Here is a 23,271-nt window from a genome sequence, read left to right as displayed (position 1 = left end):
AGATGGTTAAATGAGTTTTGGCATAAAGCAATAGCAGGTCCTAAAGGAAACATACTTGGGTCCATAACGCTAAGAAAAATTGGCACCTGGCATTGATGGTTAGCCGAGCTTCCATAAATAGTTCTACTGATGCCAAATAAAGGACAACTGTAGCCTCAAATTCATGTTATCATAAACTGTGAAAATTCACTAGAAGCCTTCCACAGGAATTTAGCTCCAGTATTTTGATGATAATTAGTTTATAATTAGATAGGTTTCAATTAAGCAAATTATTTCACATTCTAACATACTGTCTTGCTATACTTGCCAGAAATGTTGTCTGCCCATTTGTTTTTTTCTTTCTTTTTGCATCCATGCAATTTTTATTAAATTGATACATGAGACCCATTAGATATAGGACAGACAGGACTCATTTCCCCCCAAAACTATCCGTCTATTAAAGAAAAATAAATTGGAATATCTCCTGGCACATGTGTTAGTCATTCTATAGAAAAAGGTTGTTTTAGAAAGGTAAGCACATTTCCACTCCCTTTCACCCTATGCTTCCAATCCTATCCATCCAGTTACCAGGCAAACAGACTTGGGAGGCTGTGTTTATCATCAAAATCAAAAGAAGACAGTAAAGTTAGATAGAAAACATTCCCCTCAAGCAACATAATAATGAGAAGTAACTATACCTAGTTTGCATATATAAAGTCCTGCATTGCCCTGCCCCATATCAGCATTTACATCCAGTCTAATTATTTTCTCTTGGTTCATTATGTTACATAGGACTCTCCATTTCAAGTGACAGAAATGTACTGGCTTAATGAAATGTGGCACTTGATTGCCTCAGGTAACTGAAAAGTCAAAGGGGTAGGGTGAGGGTCAGGCCAAATCCGGGCTCTCCAATGATGTCTTCAATAATGTCTCAGTCTCAGTTCTGTTTTCTTCTCTGATGGGTTTGTCTTCAGTATTCTCATATATTTGCAAGAGTTTATGTCTCTGGTAAAAACGGCAATTTTCATTAAACTAACATCTGCCTATACCCTATTCTAGAGTCTGAATATTAATAGTAACTTGAGAAAAACTCAAGGATGCTGACTGGGGTCAGTTTCAGTTAAATTATTATGACCTATTCCTTGCCTATCTCTCCAACTTTCTCTTGTGCGTATTGGTATGTGTCCCAGGCATCTCAAAGTACATATAAACTCCTGAAGATGTTGTGCTATTTGTATCTTCGTAGTATTTGTGATGTTTCCTCAAGCTACAGTGTCCAATATCTACTCACCAGGTTGGTGACTTGCAGATTTCTTCGAATCATTCCAGATTTAGTTTAAGAATTACTTTCTTTATAACCTTCCTTTCGTTTTTTCTGTGGAGATTACCACTCTCCCACTCTTGTCCTGTGACCTTCACACATACCTCCATTCTAGCACCAATGTTTCTGTATTACATCTAAGATCTGCATCTCTATCTCTCTCACTAAAGAGAAACGCTATGAGGAAATCACACTTCAGTTTTCTTCATCTCCCCAAGCTCTATATCACAGTGCTTAGCAAATGGTATTTTTGTTGTTATTGAGTGAATAATGAGTTGGTGAATGAGAATTTCCTCAAGAAATTATTTAGATTTTTTTCTAAGTAATTCTGTTTTTAAAATCATTTTCTTTAAATATTTTTTCTATGAAAAATAGACTCCAAATAAATCTAAGTTTATACAGTTCATACAACTTATGAAATTTGTGATCCCTAATGATTATCCATTTCATTACAAAGCTCTTTATCTCAAACCACAGTAACTGTTATATTAAGAAGCTATAACCCCAAGTGCATAGATATGCTCACCAATGTGCAAATATCTACTATTAATATTATGGCACATGGTGAATAGTATTTAAAATTGAACATAATTGGTTCCAGGTCCGTGATCCAGGGAAGTTGTGAAATTTGTATGGAAATCCTATTTTACACTAGATCTTAAAAGACTTTTTAAAGGATGAAAGATATATGCATGAAGATATAAATATTCTTTGAGAAAAAGGTTCTCAAGACCTATCTCAACTGCCAGTAGCAATATGAAATACAGACAATTACAAATTACATCTTTGACATTTAGGATGTTGACCGTAGTTTCAGGTGTTTAAACGTCTCTGTCATTTTCTTTGTTCTTTGAAATTTGTTACATGAAGCCTACCTATGGTAAGGCATCTTGACCATTCATTAATGAAAACAGAAATCTCTTAAAAAAAAAAAAAAAGTCAGAAAATACTTCATTACGCTGCACTATTTGCCTCTACTCCTGCCTCTCCATCAAATTGTACCAAAATCACATTTTCCAATTACTTCTGTGTCATTTGGCATTTTTACCTGACAAGTAAATTGAGGTCATCAGGAAGAGAGAATCTCATAATCTTTGGTGTTTCAGTGTAGCCACAGTTTGATGTACTGAATTGTATTCTTTCTGGAGAAGTGGCAGAGGAGTAGAAGAAGGCACAGCTGTGAAATCACTTTCTGAAAAAAAAAAGTATGATCCCTGGTAAGGGTCTTTGCTTCAACAGAAATGATCCATGAGGTTTGTTTCCATCCAGCTGAGAAATCAGTAATCAGTTTACTTGAATGGAAAAGAGAATCTCTTGTTATTCTCTTTTATTTCTAATCTTAGAGATACTTTTTCTCTGGGTAGATAGCATCAAATATTGAATGAATGTAAAAGAAAAATGTCAATATAATACTATGTTGACTATATTTACGTTTTTTCAAAGCCTAGGCAGGGATATTTAGGAAAAATTGACCCACATTATTTTCTATTAATTTTTTTCTGAATAAATTATTATTTCTAATCTTATATATATTTTCCTTGGAGTAGATAGCATCAAATATTGAATGAATGTAAAAGTAATATATCAGTATAATACTATGTTGACTATTTTTACTTTTTTTCAAAGCCTAGGCAGGGATATTTAGGGAAAAAGAAATTTACCCACTTTATTTTCTATTAATTTACCTCTGTACATACTGATTTACAAAATACAAATATGTAAGGGAATGTAATGTAAAATTACAACGTGTTTAAGCGTTACTATTGACACACAAATCAAGTAAGAAAACTGTTCTTTAGCCAAGGGCATTTTATCCTTATATTTAGAATGTGATTTTTATCTCTTCTTCACAAACAATACACATGTATTAATACCTATGCTATGTATGGCTTATGCTAATCCCTTGTTATATAGAAGGTTGAAACATATTATCCTGTCCTCAAGAGGCTTATAGGAAAGATGAGTCAAAAAACTGAAACTCTCAGGAAATAAATCATTTTGGTAATTTAAGTTTTTGGCCAGGGTTTAATCTTATAAGTATTATTTTTATAACTTTATAATAGTTTGGAGGCAAATATTTTTTAATCATGCATCCCCAAACTCTTGTCCTTTGAAATAAAATATACTGGACTTATCTCAGTATTTTCTAATTAATATCGAATGATCATATGAATGTATTGAGTTATAAAACATAGTGAATTAATTGACGCTCCTTGAATTTTGTAGGGCTATTTGATCCTAAACTCCTGGCTCCTGACTAGTGTACACTTCGGAATCTTGTGTCAGATTTTCAGTTTTTCCACCTCTTCCATCAGTCTGACTAGCAGTGTGCAATTCTATTCAACACTCTCTCTGTAGATGCCTCCCCAACCTATCTCCTAATCTGTTGCCTACTACACTATTTTATGAACTTGAAAATCAATAAATATGTGTGAAGTAAAACTGTGAGGTATCAAAGCTGTTTTATAGTATGTGGACCTCAGTCAGATGTCGTTCTAGAGAATCTTTTTTATTTGTTTTTGTCTTGCTTTCTATCATTCAACTGAATCACATAATTGAGCCTGCTGTCTAGCTGGTTTCAAATACATGTGATAATATGGGTACTTGAACTAAGAAAATACAGTGGGAGTTGGAGAGAATGAGAAAGAATCTAAGAAATACTTTAAAATTATAAGGGACAGGACTGATCAACTTGGAAGGTGAAGGAGAGAACTGGATGAGGGCTGAGTCCAAGGTTTCTTGCCTGAACATCTCTGAGAATGGGATACATGGGAAAGGGATGATTTTACCTTCCAGGCAATGGGAAATGTTCTCAATATTTTAAAATGTTATTGTGAAGAATAATTATCTGTCCATATAATGTGGATGGATTTTGAAGAGATACTGTGGAAAGGCAACCTAATAGCAAAGGATAAAACTAGTCTACTCCTGCGAGGCTGAAGCCTGACAGGAGGCTGCGTCACTGGTAATAGAGGCAGGATGAAAAACTTGACTCTGGACTTGGAGTTGTAGGAAAATGCAAAATCAAGGATAACCCTATGCTTTCAAATCCATGTGGCCCAAATGATAACAATATCATCTACAAAGTCACAAGTTTATGTTCATCTAGAAGATATGTTTCCTCAGCTTTCATTTGTATCTCATACTCTTCTGTCCGCATGAGAATGTGGTGTTGAGAATGTGCAGATTAATTAATCTCCATTACGTGTTGCTAAATTCTCATAAAGTTAAGCCAATTCTGATTTCTATACATGATCTGAGAGGAGAATTTTCCTATATTGGTTGTCCATAAACTTTAAAACTAATTTACTGTGTATCATCAATTCATGGCTTTCTTGAGATTTGTGCTATGCTTAAAGAAATCATTCTGGTGAAATGATGAAGACAATTTCACTGAGCAGCTTTTTTTGTGAGATGCTTTATTTAAAAATTCACATTAACTACTGTCTTCAGTAACTTTAAAAATATGTTCATAACAGAAAGAGTTAACTTTAAAAATCTATTCCACAGAAAATGACACAGAATACAAATAACAGATTTTACTTTGAAATGTAAATATAAACTAAAATAATCTTGATTACAGGGAGACAAAATCATATGCCTCCATAGAAGAAAATACTTTGGTTAAAAATAGCCAAATTGCCTTTCTCTGACACTTTCCTAAAGATATGAAATCTCTTTTTTAAGTATTTAGATTCTAAGTAAAGCATTTCACTTTTTTTTCTTTAGATGGAAACAAACCACACTTAATAATGTCATCACAACTTATGCCAAGCGCTGTTGCTCAGTTACAATTTTGCAATTCTTTTTGGATAATTGCTTCCTCTTAAGGAAGTATACTTCTTCCCAAATCATAGAATGAAATATATCATTTTAATATATTTATCTTTGTCCAAGAATACAACCTCACAATTAAACAAAGGATCATTTCCAATCAGCGAGTCACAAATACATTTTATTTTACACTATGGATTTCAGTGTGGTTCTTTTTAGGGACAAGTTTGCTTTCAACAGATGCTACTTATGTGAGTAAATGATACATTTTTCTCCTACAAAACTAATGAGTAAGCTTCTGCTCAGGATTGAAAAAACTGAATGGATAATGCTATAGACAAGTTTTCATAACAGAGACATTTGTAGCTATACTGTATTTTCGTGGAATCCATTTGGCAGAAAATTTCATGGTTTGCTTATTTGTTTCTTTAAGTGTCTATTTAAATAAATCAAATTAATGAGATCTCTAGCCAAGGAAGTGATCATCCTGTTCCTTCTCTTACTTCTTCCAACACATTACATTTTCCCAAATTCCCTGTCAGCTCACTCACTGCCAGAGGCTGTTTATTCTTTTCCAACATCATTCAGTTTCCCTTTTGTAACAATAATTCCTTCTGTAATTTCTTGTTCAGTGTCTGCCTTCCCCACTGAACTGAAAATCCATGAGCACAGTAACTGTGTTTTGTTCATCACTGTATACCCTGTGTCTATGTTAGTGCCTAGCATATACTAGTTGCTCAATAAATATTAATTGAATGAACTAATACATTCTTAACCTTAGATTCGTATTTCTGAGCTTTAATCCACTCAACTTGGTAAAATGTAGCAGTCTGAATTCCCTAGTAGCTTCTACCTCCCAGAAAGCATTGTCTCCATGCACACAGAATAATTGGATTTTTCTGATTAGTGTTGGGTACACTCTCTTCACGCACATTGTATAGCTACACTGATGGTAAATCTTCCTCACATATCAAGGGAAGGGTGGGAATGTGGATTACTCCCGACCTTTTCTTACAAGAACCATCCACTGCAAATAATTATTCAAACCACTCACTCAAAGGAATATTTACTACCATGTAGGCTGGACACTGTATTGGTTTCCTTGGACTGTTGAAACAAATTATCACTAAGTCAATGGCTTAAAACAATATATCACAGCTCTGGAGACCAAAAGCATGCTCTCTCCAAAGGTTCTAAGAGAGACTTCTTCCTTTTCTCTTCTTGCTTCTGGTGTCTTATTCTTTGGCTTGTGGGTTGCATAACTCATCTCTGCCTTTGTCTTTACATGTGTCTTTACATGGCCTTCTCCTCTTTGTCTTCTCCACTTTTGTCTCTAATAAGGACACTTGTCATTGGATATGGGACAACCTGGTTAATCCAGGATAATCAAGTTTCTTAATTACACCTGCAAATTCCTTTTTTGAGGGGAGGGGGAAAGGCTGTCACCATTCACCCCACTATGGATATCATAGTGAATATAGTTCCTGCTCTCACTGAATTTGAAATCAAATGAGAAAGACAGATTATAAAAAGTAATTTCAATAAAATGTGATGGTTTTATTGGTAGATATCTTTTAAGGGTCTTGGGGAACATCTGTCTGGGGACCCACCCAAATCTAAACAACCAGAAAAAAAAATGCTTCCCAAATGATAAGATATTCATGGAGGAGTGATTAGAAATTGACCAGATATTAAGAGTTGGGCTCATTCAAGGACCTGGAAGAAATTTAGTATGCTTAGAGAATGATAAGATGTATCTGAAGACATATGCTAGAGCCATTTGTAGACAGCTTTGATGACAAAGTTAAGGGCCTTGTAGTTTATCCTGAGATGAAGTCAGAGCTCTGTGATGGACCAACACTAATATGATAAAATGCAAAAATTATCCCCATCAGGACCAAGCTCCTGAGTGTTTTTATTTCCATATGGCAAATCTTGTTCTTTCCACTATTTTGTTGCAGCCTGCATGGGTAACACAATATCATAGTACAGTTGCTCTGAAAGATTGTGACAAGAATGTTTAATTCAACATTATCATTTTACAGACATGAAATCAAGTTCAAGCAAGGCTATGATTGTTGTAGGGTAACCAAAACCGCTAGATCTAGTTAATTCTTCTGTTAGGAAAAATGGTGGTTTAAAGTACTGGCAATTGCTTGGGCTTGGAGATCAGCAAATAGAAGTTGGATTGCCAGCTTTCCCTTGACAAGATATGTAACCTTGAGAAAGTAATATAACTGTTTAAACTAGAAATGATAATAGTACCCACCTATCAAGACCATTGTGAAGATAATTTTGATAATGAATTGACACTCATAGTTTCCTATTAAATAATGACTGTTGTTCTTGTTGAAAATGATAATGTTGATGAGGTTTTTATAATCATCCCAGCCTCACGATCTATAGCATTTTACTCCCAGTATAATAGTGTTTCATTAAATACTCTTATTAGAAAATAAGAGTATTTAACATATTTATTTTCTAATAAGAATATTTAACATATTTTATTCTCCACAGAGGAGTGTTTACAGTTCCTAAGTTTAAGAAACAATTATGCAGGAATATGCATTTTTCAAAGGGTCATAACTTAAGATTGTTATCCAATTAAAATTTTAATTAAAACAAAGTTTATAAATGTAATAACAAGTGTGCAGAAGGAGACGTATTTGCAGAATTAGCAGTTTAGTCTGTAATTATGTATGTCAAACAACACCATTTTTTATAACAAAGTAATCTGATTTTCAAAAGGCACCCAATTACAAAATCTCCCTCTGAATTTTGGACTCAACAAATTATAGCTACCTAACTACTATGAAACTATATGCCCCTGATTCAAAATTCTTGAATTATGCTATATATTTTACAGATACAACAGCTTTTAAGTAAATAATGTTTTTTGGGTAAATGCCATCTGCTTTATCTTCAAAAAGATAATGTTTTCTAGGACAACTATTTCTTACGTTTTTGTTATTCAATAACTTTCAGTGAGAAAATGTGACATTTTAGAGCACAACATTAATTCCCATGATATCAGTGCTATTTTGAAGATTAGGAAATTCAGTTAAGACCTAATAAAAAACCTTCAGTACATTATTTATTGGATAAGATGCAACTATTTAACTTGTCTCTGCACAGATTATGAGTGAAAACTTAACATTGTAGTACATTGCTTGAAAATGTCTTGATTAAATCATAGTGACTAAATTCTAATTCTAAGATTTAATAAATTTCTCTTACTGGAAACTGAACATTAATGACTTCAACTCTTTTGTTTTTATTTGCATTTAGATTTTTTTTTAAGTCTCTAAAATGCTATGACTGGTTTCTTACTGACTTGACAATAGTGTTTAAGGCTTAGACATTCTGTTGTAGATATGTCATTTTTATGAGAATGCTATTACTCTGGATATGAATTTGCACATAGTATACTGAAAACTTAATTCCCAGAAAAAGATCTACTTCTGTGGAAGCTGTAAAATACTCAAGTTTAATAAATTATTATGTTAGAGACTTCTGCAGCTTGCTTCTCAGTTATATACCTTATTTGATCCAATTTTCTCCAATAACTGATGAGATTAATAGATATTATTTATTTTAAGTAGTCAAAATAAAAAACAAGTTTAGTTTAAGTTAAGGAACATTAAGAAACTGATTGATTTGGTTTTTTAGAATATTGATGATTAACTGATTTATTACTACAGGTTATAGTAAAAAAAAAATGGAGAAATGAGACAAAACCCTGAAAGACTGAATTCTGGTCATAGTTCTATATGGGCTTGGGCAATTTCTTTAATTTTTCTGTGCTTCTGTTTTCTTACCTCTATTATTAAGGAATTGCCTATTCCACTCATTAAAAATTATATTTGATTAAAGCATTATTAATACAAAAAATTAGAAGTGCTAATAAATTAATTGAATGATATATGTTAAAAGATTCCTGGAAGATTAGTAAAACATGCAGCTCATATGCTTTTAAGAGACAGTTTTATCAATGAAAGAAGGAACATGTTGCTAACATATATAATCTGGTCTTTTCTTCAAATAAGGAAGCTTTTAAATATCATTTTTCCAATTATTGCTGATTAAACATCTAAGCACCCACTATGTATATCCTCGTGCTGTGGAGGTGAGAATCCACAATTTTAGTGTTTGAATTAAGCTCTATGAAGTATAAAGAACATCATTCTTAAAAGGAATTATACAGTAGTCTTTCTACTTTGTGAAAACAGATATCAAAACAGTCTATAAAGCCTGGTCTATTGGCCGGTGTTTAAGAGGAAACACAGTGAGCAATTACACAAAACAGAATTCTTTAGCCTGTCTGCTGATTTAGTTTTACAGCACATACTTAATCTTGAAATAAGGGGTACTAAGAATTCATCTACTTTATTGATCTTTTTTGAAGAAAGAGGAGAGGTTTATGTTGTGGGTTATGGCCCCAACTCTTCAGCCCTGAGTCAAAACTCATTTATTTTGGGTTTGCTTCATATGTGTCAAATACTGAAATAAAGGTCAAATGTACTGGGCTTGGCATCCGTTATTGTATTTTCTAGTGTAAACTAACTTGTAAAATGGTTTTAACAGTGAAATGTCACCCAGGGAAATTTTAATATTGTATCTCTGTTTCAGCTTCTGACATGGCAGCAGAACAAGGACAGATTCTCGTGATAGCCACTGCCGCTGTTGGCGGATTCACTCTCCTCGTCATCCTCACTTTATTCTTCTTGATCACTGGGAGGTAACTGAAACATACCAGACTATTTCCAAGATTTATGAATAACCACTCTTTTTATACATTGCATATTCAAATGCTTTTAGATATAACAAAGCACACCTGATGTCGAGAGGGATCCCAGAAGAATCCACTCTGACAGTGAACCATCATTAGTTCTTTGTTTCAACAGGCCCCTGAATATGGAAAGATCCGAAGATGACTAAAGCTGTTTGAAAGCTATGAATGATGAATTTATACTCAATAAGTTACTCCGTGTTTTTCCTTTACTATAATCAAATTGCATCAAAAAATAATTTTCTTAAAAATATTTTAATGGAAAGTCAGAACAATTTATAGAAAAACTCTTTATAAACCTAGTGTTATAGAAATATAACATTTTGTCAATTAAATATTGAAACTGTCTATGTTAGAATTTTATTAATTGGTTTTATAAATCCAATGTTTCTATACTTCAAAGTAATTTGAATAAAATATAAACTAACAGTAAATTAAACATAGCAAAACACCTAAATTTGAATCCTGACTAGCTGGTCCAAGTGCTTCACCCATCAGAACCTTAGCTTTCTATTTTTATACAGGTTTGATATAAAAGTACATTAAAACAATTTAATGACCCTTAAATAAATAGTACGAATACCATAATACAGGTGCTGATAATACAGATGTGAATGAAAATAATATGTATAAAATTATATGAAAGAATAAATGTTATTTCTTATTTAATCCATGGTATTTGGCCAAGACATTTTCCAGAAATCACAATATTTTATTCTCAGATCATTCTAACAAGAAGATAAAATATTCTATCTAGATATCAATAGGGGCACAAAAGAATACCTCAACAGATTTTTTAATAATCTGAAACACACATCTACTGCAAAATATTGCAGTAGAAATATCACTATCATGATTTAAAACTGCAAAAAGAATTCAGCCAAACAGTACACACCCATGTTGACTCCAGCTAAAGTACACCAACCCTGCCAGAAAACACTGGTGCCTCAGAAAGAGCAGAAATAATAAATAGCACCTTCAGTGAACCAAAAACACTATTTGTTTTTAAAACTCTGCTTAGGGACCAATATTTTGTTAAAATTTAATCTACTTAAAATTACAGAGGTAATTTTAATACACATATGAAAAATTGTCTACAATTTCGACAGCACACCAAAAAGTATAGAACTTGACAAGTACTTTGCACGTATCAATGGTGGGTCCCTGACAAATATACAACTGCTATTCCGTAACAGTGTATTAGATATAGTTGTAACAAACCTCCTTTTATAGAATTTACCAAGGAAAAAAGCAGCATGAATATTCTAATGTGGTTGAGTTAAAAATGATGACTTATTTGTGAAATTAAATGGAAAGAAGGCACTTTACAACTATGTTTACTTAAGTTTTTCACGTATATAAACAGATATAGTAACGGTCTTAGAATTAAGAGACAGTATTTGGGGGTCTCTAGTTTTGGGGGGGTGATTAGCTGATAGAATAATGCCAGCTATAGTAACAAGGAAAAAAACAGACATGAAAGAATGCAGGAAATAATGATAAATTCATCTTAATACAAGTACTAATTTGGGCACAACATGTTGCCACCATCAGGCACTGTTGTCCAGCATCCTCTTAGGACCCTTTTCCTTTATTTTTAGGGCTAACCTCTGACAGCTATCTGCCATCATCAGAGCTTTGATATAGCTCATCTTTTATAGAGGACAGAAAGCAAATTTTGGAATCTCTAAACCAATTAACCGTTAGGTTGAAGATTAAATGTTCAACACTGCAGCTTATCAAACTTGGCCTACAAAAACTTGAATCATTAGCCAGAATAAAGTGATTATAAAAAATAAAACCCCTAAACATCCAGGTGGAGGTCTAAGTTTTCTGAGAAAGATTAAAATTATTCCCATACTATTTTGGACTCTCTGGCAAAGAGAGGGATTACAAGACAGTTATGGTTAGGGAAAGAGAAAGAGAAAGAAAGAGAGAGGAAGGGAAGGGAAGGGGAGGGGAGGGGAGGGGAGGAAGGGAGGGAGGAAAGGAGGGAGAGAAAGAGAGACAGAGAGAGAGAGTTTCAGTGAGGGTTAATGGTGCAAGTTTAAAAAAGAAAGGAAAAAAGAAAATAAAAGTATTTTGTTGTATGTAAAGTCACAATGACAATTTGGTTAAGTTAAAAAAATCAAATTGCTAGTACTTTAGTATTGCTATGTGTTTAGCAAACTTTATTAGGAAAATGTTAAATAGAAGAATAAACCTTAATGAATATTCCTTACCCTCTGTAACATTAATGCTGCCCATGCATTTTGAACTGGGGTCACTGATATCTTTATAATACTCTAATTATCATGAAGTTATATACAATTTAAAGACAATCTGCTTTGGAGCCCAGAAAGTTTATTTAGTTATTAAAATACAACGGCATTCCATTGTACTTTAAGGAGCTCTTAACTCCAAAGACACAAATTATATCATGTAACTATACTGTGAAAAAATAGGTATGATGGTTGATTTTGATTCAGAAATATTTTTGTTTTCCATTTTCAAAGTTTCTTTGAAGGAGGGAGTAATTTCCTTTTTTATTATTATACTTTAAGTTCTAGGGTACATGTGCACATGTATGTTTATGGAGGGAGTAATTTCTTAAATGTGATTTTATTTAACATCAGTATTACATTATTTACAATAGAAAAATATTCCTCTGGACATTTAAAAGAAGTTTAATAATGATTCACTATATTGCAAAATTGGATACAGTTATATGTATCTTGCAGAACATAAGGCCTTATTTTTTCATAGAATATTTCAGTAAACAATGATTTAAATAGCACATACACATGTGGCAAAGCATTTCATTAAGGCATCAGAAAATATTTCCTTAACATATGACAAACACAAAAGAAAACATTTCAATCTTTGCAGGCTAAATAAGTATTGCCTAATAAACTTGAGAGTCGGGCTCAAATATTATCTTTATTTGGGATTCCTGGAGCAGAATAGAAATACCACTTAAAAGGAGAATTTAATGATGAAGAAAAATTTGTGCTAAATTATTTTCAGCTTTCAGTTTCTATGTTTGCCAATTTATATTTCATTAGAAGTTGCTTTAACATTCCGTGCACCGAAGAGAACAATTTAAATTACATAAAATAGAAAAAAAATATTTTGAAGTATCGCTTAAGCACTTTGGTAGGGGAGCAGTCATTGGAAAATATTCTATGAAAACTGTAAGACATTTCTGAATAAATGCTCAACTTGCCATAGAATTCGAGGCAAAATTCCCATTGAAAGACTGAATTATGTAACACAGACACACTTTGTTTAGCCATTAGAAATTTGATAAACCATCAAATCATATGGATGTTGAAGAATTTACTCATATTGAAGAAATCTTGGAAGCATCATTATCCAGAGGGAGACTAGAACATGCCTCTACCAAATTCCAAATATTAAAAAATAAAACTGCTGAACCATCCTGCTGTTTAGCAATGAAAATGGAAGACAGTTGTATACATTTCTGAAATTCTGACTCAAAATACTTTTTTTATTTTGACTTTTAATTTTTTTTTTTTACCAACTCTAGCTATTAGTAGTCATATAAGGGATGGTTATGGCAGATTATTAAATATTTTCTAAGACTCCTGTCTTTCGAATCCATCTACTTGACAGTATTTTATTCTAGGGCTAATTTCAATGTACATAAAAAACCTTCTATAGAATATTTTCACGTTATAAAGATATTTTAAAAGTGGTCTTTATGACAAGAACTTTGTTCATAGATTATATGTATTTTAATTGGTTTTGCTTTGTATCCATCATACTTCTTAAAACAAGTTTCTTTTTAAATCTTTTTAAAAGATGTCAGTGGTACATAAAAGCCAAGATGAAGTCGGAAGAGAAGAGAAGAAACCACTTACAGAATGGACATTGTAAGTAGCACAGTGACTTTCTTTCGTTATTTTGTACTGTTCCAGCACTTCAGGAGTTCATTCAAACTGTATCTATTGAGTTGAGAAAAAAGGAAAAAAAATCACTTCCAACCTTTCAGCATTAAGAATTTTCATCTGGCTTCCAGGTTTGTTGGTGAAAGTTGCACCTGCTTCTCATTAAATAACATTACCTTGTTCCCAATTCTGCTTGCTGGAGAACACAACAGACTGAATTTGCTAAAAATAATAGTTGACTGATTTTATCAAGTTATTTACCACTCACAATGGCTCTAAAACATGAGTTGGTATGGAACGTTAGACATAGAAATAAATATTACGGAATCTTTATTCCTTCTTGCAGGGACTGTCTTTTAAATATATAACAAATCAATTTACAATTCATTAATACTAAAAAAGAATATCAGCTCTTTAACTCTTAGAATATGTATGAAATCCTTGGGCTGACTACAAGGTTATATTCATTTGAGAGATCTATTCCCAAGCAACCTATAATTACCACTATAGCTGGTTTGATAATTGACAACTTCTCCTTCTCAACATCCACCTCCACCTCCACCTCCAAATTGCAAACTACTTCAGCAAGACAGTTTTTCTATTGTGAGACACTGAATTAACAAGAAAGGGATGTTCTCTAATTAACCACAGTGTAGAGATAATATGCAAGGCTTTTATCTTTTATTTCAAATTGAGCAAAAGATAATAAAGGACATTTCAATCTATACCACCCTCCGGGAAAGGGAAAGGATTTAAGTGAGGAACTTTTATACAGTAAGTCTGAGTCTTACTGCACTGACAGAGCTGAGAGAACTGATATCTGGCATGGGATAACATGGAAAGGCTGTAAACAGATTGCAGAAACCTGGATCCAGACACCTGTGCTGATGACTTACACCCGGCAACCTTAAGATTCACTGCAGGGCATTTAGTACTGCTATGCAGAGGGAAAAGGTGCTCGTGAGGCATTTATTATCTGTTTTCCAAGAGGCAGGTTAGCATAAACCAAACCAGATGGGCCCAGCATGAAGCGATGAAAATAACTTGAGACAGCCAAGGAGGTAGAAGAAAGTTAACCAACTGATGTTTAAGAAGACATTGATAAGTTTAAATTAGTAACCAGGTATTCAAAATTGGAATTCAGTTTGGTTATTTTCGTCTTTACTACACGTATGTTTATAAGAAAAAATGTGATATTTGCTGATCTTATTCTATAGAAATGTGTACCACCTAAAATAATTGAATAGTTTCATAGTTAAAACCACATATGAGTTAATAAACGATGCTTGTTATCTGTGCCTAGCATAATATTATCAACACGACCACATATCTGATTAGATACCACTAATAATTAGTAGTGGCTACTAGGTTTGAGGTTATAGAACTCAGTCTGAAATCACAAATTCCACTAAGTTGTTATAAAAATATATGGAATATAAAATAGAGGTACAGACTATCTGTTCTCCTTTTCTTCAGTGTATACTTTGAGAAGTCAAGGAAAGCATGATATGTTAAAATTAGTGTCAGGTCTGGGTATACCTGGAAATATGCTTTTCTGGTGCTAATTTGAGAAATATTAATTTTCTCATGGTCCATATGCAGCACTAAGAAGACAGAAGACAAAATGTGTAAATGAAGGCAATGGGCATAGAAGGGAAGCAAATTGCTGCTAATATTGGGCATTTCAGCACCTCCTCTAAACTTTATTACCTTTTGTTTGTTTTCTTTTGATTTGTTTGTTTGTTTTGCAAGGAGAGTCAAACAACAGTTAACGCTGGGTATTATATGGCTTTCAAAATCTAAGAAGCAACAAAACCAAATACCATCCACTCTGCCACAAATTTCACATTGGTCTTTTAATCCCTACTAGTTTGTATTCAATAAAGGCTCTCTATGTGATTATTGCCTGTAAAACCATACCTAAGATATTTGGAAAGATAGAAAGATATATAAGAAATGACCTCCTGTCTAGAGATCTAACATGGAAAATGGAAATTAATGAGCCAGTTTGGTGGCTTGTGCCTGTAGTCCCAGCTACTCAGGAGGCCGAGGCAGGAGGATCACTTGAGCTCAAGAATTCAAGGCCAGCCTGGACAACATAGCAAGACTGCCATTTCTCTAAAAAAGAAGAGAAATAAGTAAATGAGCAAAAGAGAGGGATATTCATGGGCAGAGGCAGTCTATGACTTCTTTGGATACTCACAAATGGACATACAACCACACATTAATGTTTTCTAGCCATCCTTTCTCATCATCCTAACTGCCTGTAGGCTGTGAGCACTCCATTCCCACCAATGAAGCTCAACAGATACACAACCAATGACCAGATTTTGGCCTTTGATTTCCATCCTTCCCACCAGGATAGACAAGCTGATCCTATTCAGGACTATATGCAGTCAGTCCATGGAAGCCACTACATGAATACAGAAAAAGGCCATTATCCCTACTGGCCTTTCTTGTTTCTATGCCATGGAGTCAGTTCTTTACTCCTTGAGGTTTCCTGGAAAAGGGGGAGACCACAGGAATAGGGCATGAGTTCATGAAACCTAGTGCCGTAGAGTACAAAGAGTCCAGGAGGGACCTAATGGGCTTCCTTGCTTTGAAGGGAGGCTTATGCCTCATTTTCCCCATTCCCCAAGCTAGAGCAGATGTGGAATGTTTTGGAAGTATAGTGAATGAGTGAGCTGATTAAACAGTTTACAGAAATATGAGACATGTGTTTTCTGGAAACTGTCAGCTCACTTTCTAGAAATCCACCAGGTCATTCTACATTAACAGTGAGGTAAATAAATTTTTGACCCTTGTAGTCAAAGCTTTAATATGAGCAGAGAGTGGGACAGGAAGAAAAGAGAGACTTTAAATCATTAACAAGACTGACTACTTCAGTTTGTCATTTCTGGTCTTAAATGTTCACAAGATATAGACCACTGAGATACTCAAACTAAATCAATCGTTTTGTTGTTGTTGCAGTGCGCTTCCCGGGAATTAAAACTTACATTGATCCAGATACATATGAAGACCCATCCCTAGCAGTCCATGAATTTGCAAAGGAGATTGATCCCTCAAGAATTCGTATTGAGAGAGTAATCGGGGCAGGTAAATGTCAAATCTACACTTTTGAACAAAAGATTCCTTAATTTCTTTGTAACTGGTTTATCAACATACTATCTTAAATCTTGGCAGTTTTGGTCATTGAAAAGTTTTAACAAGTGAGAAGTAAAGTGATCTTGTATATGTTATTTTTTTAAAGTATACTTAGTGTCTGTTTGTTTCCAAACAATGAGAACATTCACAAAAGTTACTTTTAACATTCTATAGTCTTTTTTTATAGTAGAGATAAATTACAATGAAACTAGAGTTTTTAGGAGTTTGTCATAAGGTTATAGATTTATTTGAGTGCCAACATCTATAGACATACACTATAATTATAATAGTATTTAAAATTATGACCATGAGCCTCTGCAAGACACAGAAAAGTTCTGAGAATCATCAAAGATAAAATTTGGTTCAATGTAGTTTTAGGTCATTTTAATGCAAATTAATATTTCTCCCTATGTAGAATTTTCCAATCTTAGAACATTTTATTATTCAACTATCCTGAATAAATACAAATTTCTTGTAAATCACCCCACAGGAATTTATGCTGTACAGTAGTTAGGGCAGAGGCTTGGCCAATGTAACAAAGAGACTCCAAAATACAGATTTATTCCTCTTTCAGATGCTTGACCCAAGGTGAATAGTCCATGCTGGCAGAGGAGCTCTCATTCAAGGGGACTTGCAAGGCACAAGTTCCTTCTGTTCTTGGCTCTTCCTTCCCCTAGCATGCCATCCTCCTCTAAATGACCAAAGCTGGGTCACCAGTACATCTGCCTTCCTGACTGTGAGAAGGAAAAGGAAATAGTTCTGTCTCTCTGGTTTTGCTTTTAAGGCAATCACCTGAAACTTCCAAACACAGTATTCACATCTCAATGGTCCAAACAACAATAACATGGACACACTAAACTGCTAGAGAGTTTGGAAACGGAATTGCTGACGGCTGCCATGTATGCAGCTAAAATGCATACATTTATGCAGGGGAGGCTGTTTTCCTAAAATAGAGAAGGGATGTTGGATCTTGATGGGGAACATAGGTCTCCTCTAGATGTTGGAGATTTGTTTAATCCTCTGGAAAGAGCAGAACAGATGCAAGCATGGCCATTCCAGCCAGGTGTCATGTCTTTACAAAGGCCAAAAGAAAGCAGCTGATGATCCCCTGTTTCTTTCAAAGTCCTTTTTCCTCCAGAAAGACAAGCTACATAATTTGCAGGACCCAGTATACCCTGAAATATACAGAGTCCCTTGTTAAAAATGTATTCGTTATTTCAAGAAGGTGACAACAGAGAACTAAACCAACTACAGGGCACACCTAAACTCGAGGCTCTATGTGACTGCACAAGTTACATACTCACGAAGCTAATCCTGTTTCCCAGGTACACAGAGAAGTAGAACTACCTCAAGAATTCCAGGCACATTTGCAGAGAGTTCTTCCTGATTTCACTCCATTCCCTATGTACCATAGATCACCTCATCTCCTGCATGGCTGGGTCTCCCTCTGAAAGCTGCCACAAGGGCCTCTATGTTCATAATCTTTATGTTCTCAGCCAAAGAAGCTGCCTTATCAGAAAGATTAAGGACCTGAAATGGAACCAGATTCTCTGTCTTCTTCCACTGAACAAAGAGCACATCAGCAGGCATAATTGAGAAGAGTGATTGAATTATATTCATTTAGCTTTGGAGTTTGTTTTCTTAAGACAGCAAAGGGATAGAGAAGAGAGGAGGTTGGATAATCTCCATTGCACATGATGTTTGGCTTTCCTCTTCTTGCACCTGAGAAAAACTGATATGTCTTTTTATACTGCCTTGTTCAATACTCACATAGATACAGGAGAAGCATTTTCTGTTTTAGCCCTTTGTGCTACAGCATAACAAAATGCCAGTGTCTGAAATCATAATGTTGAGAGATAAAATCAAGTATCTGAAGTATAAACAATAAGAAGAAATTAAACGTTTCTTTTATTTTTAGATATTTTTCAACTAAAATATAAATTTTTCTCTTAAAAAAGTATAATGAATACTGCAAAAGCAAAAAATAACTACTAAAGAGATTATTTTAATTTCATTTTTCCACCTGCTGTCCCTGAACTCTAATAAGTCGTAATGGCATTTATCTCATTTGGCAAAGAAAGACTATCTAAACCATATAGTTATTCCTATAGATTGGGGTCTCTTTTTAAATCTTTATTCATCTTTGATTGTTTCAGCTTTCAAACAATATGCTAAGGGTCCTTTTACTGTCCATATTCAGAAAAATAACAAAAATAAAACTGGTATGTGAGACAAAAGTATTATAACCTAACTTGCCTCTTTGTGCCCCTGGCTGTACTGCTCTGTTAATTTATTCCTTTCGATTATTGTTATAGCCCTTTTTATGCTGCTCTAATAGAATGCTTCACACTGGGTAATTTATAATAAACAGAGTTTTTAGGCTCAAGGTCCTGGCGGCTGAAGTCAAGATTGAGGGGCCACATCAGGTGAGGGTCTTCCTGCTGCATCATAACATGGTGGAAGGCATCACATGGCTGAGGGGGAGAAAAAGGGGGCTGACCTCCCCCTTTTATAATGAGGCTGCTGCATTAATCCAGTCATGAGGGCTGAGCGCTCATGATCTAATTACCTCTTTAAGGTCCCACCTCTAAACACATTTGTATTAAGGATTAACTTTCCAGTGTGTGCACTTGAGGGGACACATTCAAACCATAGCAGTCATGTTTCTAAAACTTTATTTTTGTGAATGTGTGAAGCGTTAACATATTCCATAGCAGCAGTGTGGACAAAACATTGCTCAAATTGAAGAAGAACCAGTCGTTATGTAACATCTGTGTACCACTGGTTACTTTCCCAATTTGTAACTATAAATACTTTCTTAGATTGTCTTGTATCCTTTATTTTCTTTCCCCAGCTATTGATTGTTTCTTCTCAGACTCTAATTCTTCGTCATCTTTGTCCCTTGGAAATGTAAATTAAGTGACTTAAGTGGTAGTCTAGATGCTGGACAGAGGTGAAGTGAGGTGGAGAAGATGAGAGAGGCCAGATATCAGGTTGTGACAATTGTCAAGTGCAGGATATTCAGGCAGAATGAAGGCATTGATGGTAGGAATGGCAAGGAGTACTTAGATTCACGGTTCATTGCTGAGAAAAATATGAGACCTCTGTCTCTTACAGATGCAAGACATGCATGCAAAGCAACAGTTAAGATTACTTTTCAGATTTCTAGTGGAAAAGCACAATATACAATCATTAAATCTTTCTTAAATGAGTTATCAAAAATAAATGTAAAACAGCCACATTAACATTTTCACAAAAAGCATGATATCACACCTGACCTGTGACATTTCTTACCACATTCACTGAACAATGTTTGTTAGACGGCTAATATTTACTTGTAGAAGATAATGTGCCACTTAATCTTTTCATATTAAATCACTATGCTCATTAGAGATATATGTATTCAGGCTGTCTTCCTCAATCTTTGTCCTGAGATTTTCAACTAGTAACCATCAAAATACTGTGCAACTGAACCATAAAAATTTAATTTTTCTGTACATATATTCTTAACATTCTCCATCTTTCCCTATAAATTTCATTGGTTTTTTATAAGTTTTCTAGGGTACTTTTTTTGTGTGTGTATCACTATTCTATTTAATACCGGCAGCTTATCTTTGTTCATCAATATTGGCCTGAATTTCCATGAAAATGCACATTTCCATTTAAATGAAGTGAGCAGCTCTGTTGCATAGGAGACTATCAAGATCATCTATCTCCTTTGGCTTTTTTGCATTATAAAATGAAATTCTGTGGACAGAGGACTGTAAAACAGAAGCTCCCAGGCTAAAACAGCCAAGTCAGATTAGGGGAGAATCATTATTTTATACATATCTTGCAAGATATGAGAAAACGGTAAACAATTTTAATCATGGTCTGAAAAAGGTCATTGAAAGGCTGTCCCTCTTTCAGGGCACCACTAAACCTAAACCAGTATAAGAACAACTTGCCTGGCAGAGTATAATTTTGAAACATTATTCCATTGAAAAAATGATTCTTGTGTCGCCATAGGGCACCCTTCTTAAATTTGACCTTCCCTCTTTCCCTAGTCTCGATGGAAAAACATAATCTCTTCCTGTCATTCATATTCTCTCCCTTTATCTATACAAAACTCATTATGGCCTCCACTATCAGCCTTCTCTTCTGGCTTAGAGTCACCAAATTTTTTCTCTTCCTAGAATAGTCCAGGAAGTTTTAACTGTTGGTTTCTCAGCAGTTATCTGCAGGTAAAAGAATGTCAAAAGGACAACAAAAAGGATGTAAAAGTGAGTGTCAAGCCTAATATTTTGATTCTGCTATTCCATCTTGTTTGAAGTCACATTTCCCCTTGATGCTATACAAGGCCTAATGTTCACTTCATGTGCCTCTCCTAATTCCCCTGCCACCCTCAACCCAGCAGCCCTCTCTTTTCTACTCTAGAATATATTATTTTTTAGTTATCTTAAAGAAACTGTATTTTTGTTTGTCTTTTACACTTGTGTTATACATTCTTGTAGCATGACAATGTCAAATGTAGGCAATATTCCAGATGTGGTTTCACAATTCTCTTTATATATATATTTTAAAACCTTGTGTTTGTGACTCATTTTCTCTATATTTAGATGAGATGACCTCCTTAGAAATGAGATTCATTCTTGTCCATCAACTTAAAAGATTTATGGTAGAGGTCAGATTCATTTTCTTGTGTATTCTTGAAAACTTTACATGTTGAGTAGACTGAGAATAAGATCAACAACAGATTTTGGCAAGGCCTTTGTGCCTTTTACTCAATAATTTCATAGCTTTCTAAATCAAATGATGTAATAAAAGATCAGCTTTACCCATTCTCCATCTATATTATGATATGAATGAAAAAGCAAAGACTGAAGCAAGACAGACTCAGATATGAATCACAGCTTTGCTACTAGCTCATTCTGTAAACTTTAGCAATTTAGTTATCGTTCAGAAATTTGGGTCACTCCATGTGTAAAGTAGATTTATAATAGCAGCTACCTTACAGGATTAATAAAAGGGTTAGAAATGACTATTAGATTAAAAAATAAACACAGTTTTTACATTCAGTTTTGACTGCTGAGATGAATAACACTTATTGCCCAACCCTCAATATACTTTGTGATATGAATATCTGCCCATGCAGAATTCAACAGTCAATGCCTTAGGTAACTGGAATAATATTTATGATTTTCAGAGTTAGTTGAAAATTAGTAATTGAAATGAAATTTTATTTTTGTTACTACATTGAGTTATATCCATGTCAACAAACTCTTTTTCTTTTTAATTAAAGAAACTCAAGGCCGGGCAGGGTGGCTCACACCTGTAATCCCAGCATATTGGGAGGCCGAGGAGGGTGGATCACGAGGTCAGGAGATCGAGACAATCCTGGCTAACACGGAGAAACCCCGTCTCTACTAAAAAACACAAAAAATTAGCCGGGCGTGGTGGCGGGTGCCTGTAGTCCCAGCTACTCGGGAGGCTGAGGCAAGAGAATGGCATGAAGCCGGGAGGCGGAGCTTACAGTGAGCCGAGATCGCGCCACTGCACTCCAGCCTGGGAGAAAGAGCGAGACTCCATCTTAAAACAAAAAAAAAAGAAACTCAAAACTTATTTTTTTATATTTAGGAGGTTATATTTGTTAGGTAATGTTTATTTTTTGTTAAAAAACTCAATAAGTCATAAGATGAGAATCAAAGGAAAAATTATTTAAATATCTTAACATAAAACTGTTCTGTAGTAGTCTATCAATTTATTCTTGGTACATCTAAGGAATTAGTAGATTTACTGTCAGGAACAGGACTGTATGTCAATTTAATAGACTTTCAATTAATGTTTGTTAATTTCATGAGTGTTTACCTACATTTCAACACTGTACATCTTATTTGGACCCATTTAGTAAACATTTTCTATCTTATATACAGATTTCCAAAACTTGCAGTTTGCCTCATCATAGTCATTGTTTGATAAATGATTGTTTAATAAATAAATAAAATTCTTAAACTAATTTTAAAAATAATGAGTAAATAAATGAATGACAAAAGGATATAGAATTATTCTAAGTAATGATTTTACATGACTATGTTTATCTGGTTGCCAACAAAAATCTTAATGAAGTATGACAATATAAAATTAATTGCATAATATGTGCAAATAAAGATAAGAAAAACAAATTGATAGAGGACATTTGGGAATTACAATTGTTACATTGCTTTATATTAACAATTTACCTGATAGACCAAAATTATAGAATTTATTATATGCCTTTGCATTTATATAGTAAAATATAGAATTATACAGAAAATATTACATTGATATTTTATTTTGAATTGAGTTTATGTAACAGGGGAAGTAATTTTGAAGAGCTGTTTATAACTTACAAAGAA

At 34.0% G+C, this 23,271-nt stretch overlaps 1 protein-coding gene across 4 annotated transcripts in view; it reads left to right on the top strand.

Moving 5' to 3' along the window:
- Window positions 1-23,271, top strand: part of EPHA6 (EPH receptor A6) — a 960,796-nt gene that overhangs the window by 675,498 nt on the left and 262,027 nt on the right. For 3 of the 4 annotated variants that reach the window (XM_032150357.2, XM_032150356.2, XM_058437624.1), the window contains 3 exons: window positions 9,704-9,812; window positions 13,668-13,738; window positions 16,724-16,849. In XM_032150357.2, the coding sequence (XP_032006248.1) occupies window positions 9,704-9,812; window positions 13,668-13,738; window positions 16,724-16,849 (306 nt within the window). Of the gene's footprint in view, window positions 1-777; window positions 836-9,703; window positions 9,813-13,667; window positions 13,739-16,723; window positions 16,850-23,271 lie in introns of those variants that run through there. The other variant, XM_058437625.1, reaches the window with a different exon arrangement.

This window comes from Hylobates moloch, unplaced genomic scaffold, assembly GCF_009828535.3.
Source record: "Hylobates moloch isolate HMO894 unplaced genomic scaffold, HMol_V3 SCAFFOLD_4, whole genome shotgun sequence".
In the NCBI taxonomy this organism is placed as follows: domain Eukaryota; kingdom Metazoa; phylum Chordata; class Mammalia; order Primates; family Hylobatidae; genus Hylobates; species Hylobates moloch.
This window is presented reverse-complemented; position numbering and strand designations above follow the sequence as displayed.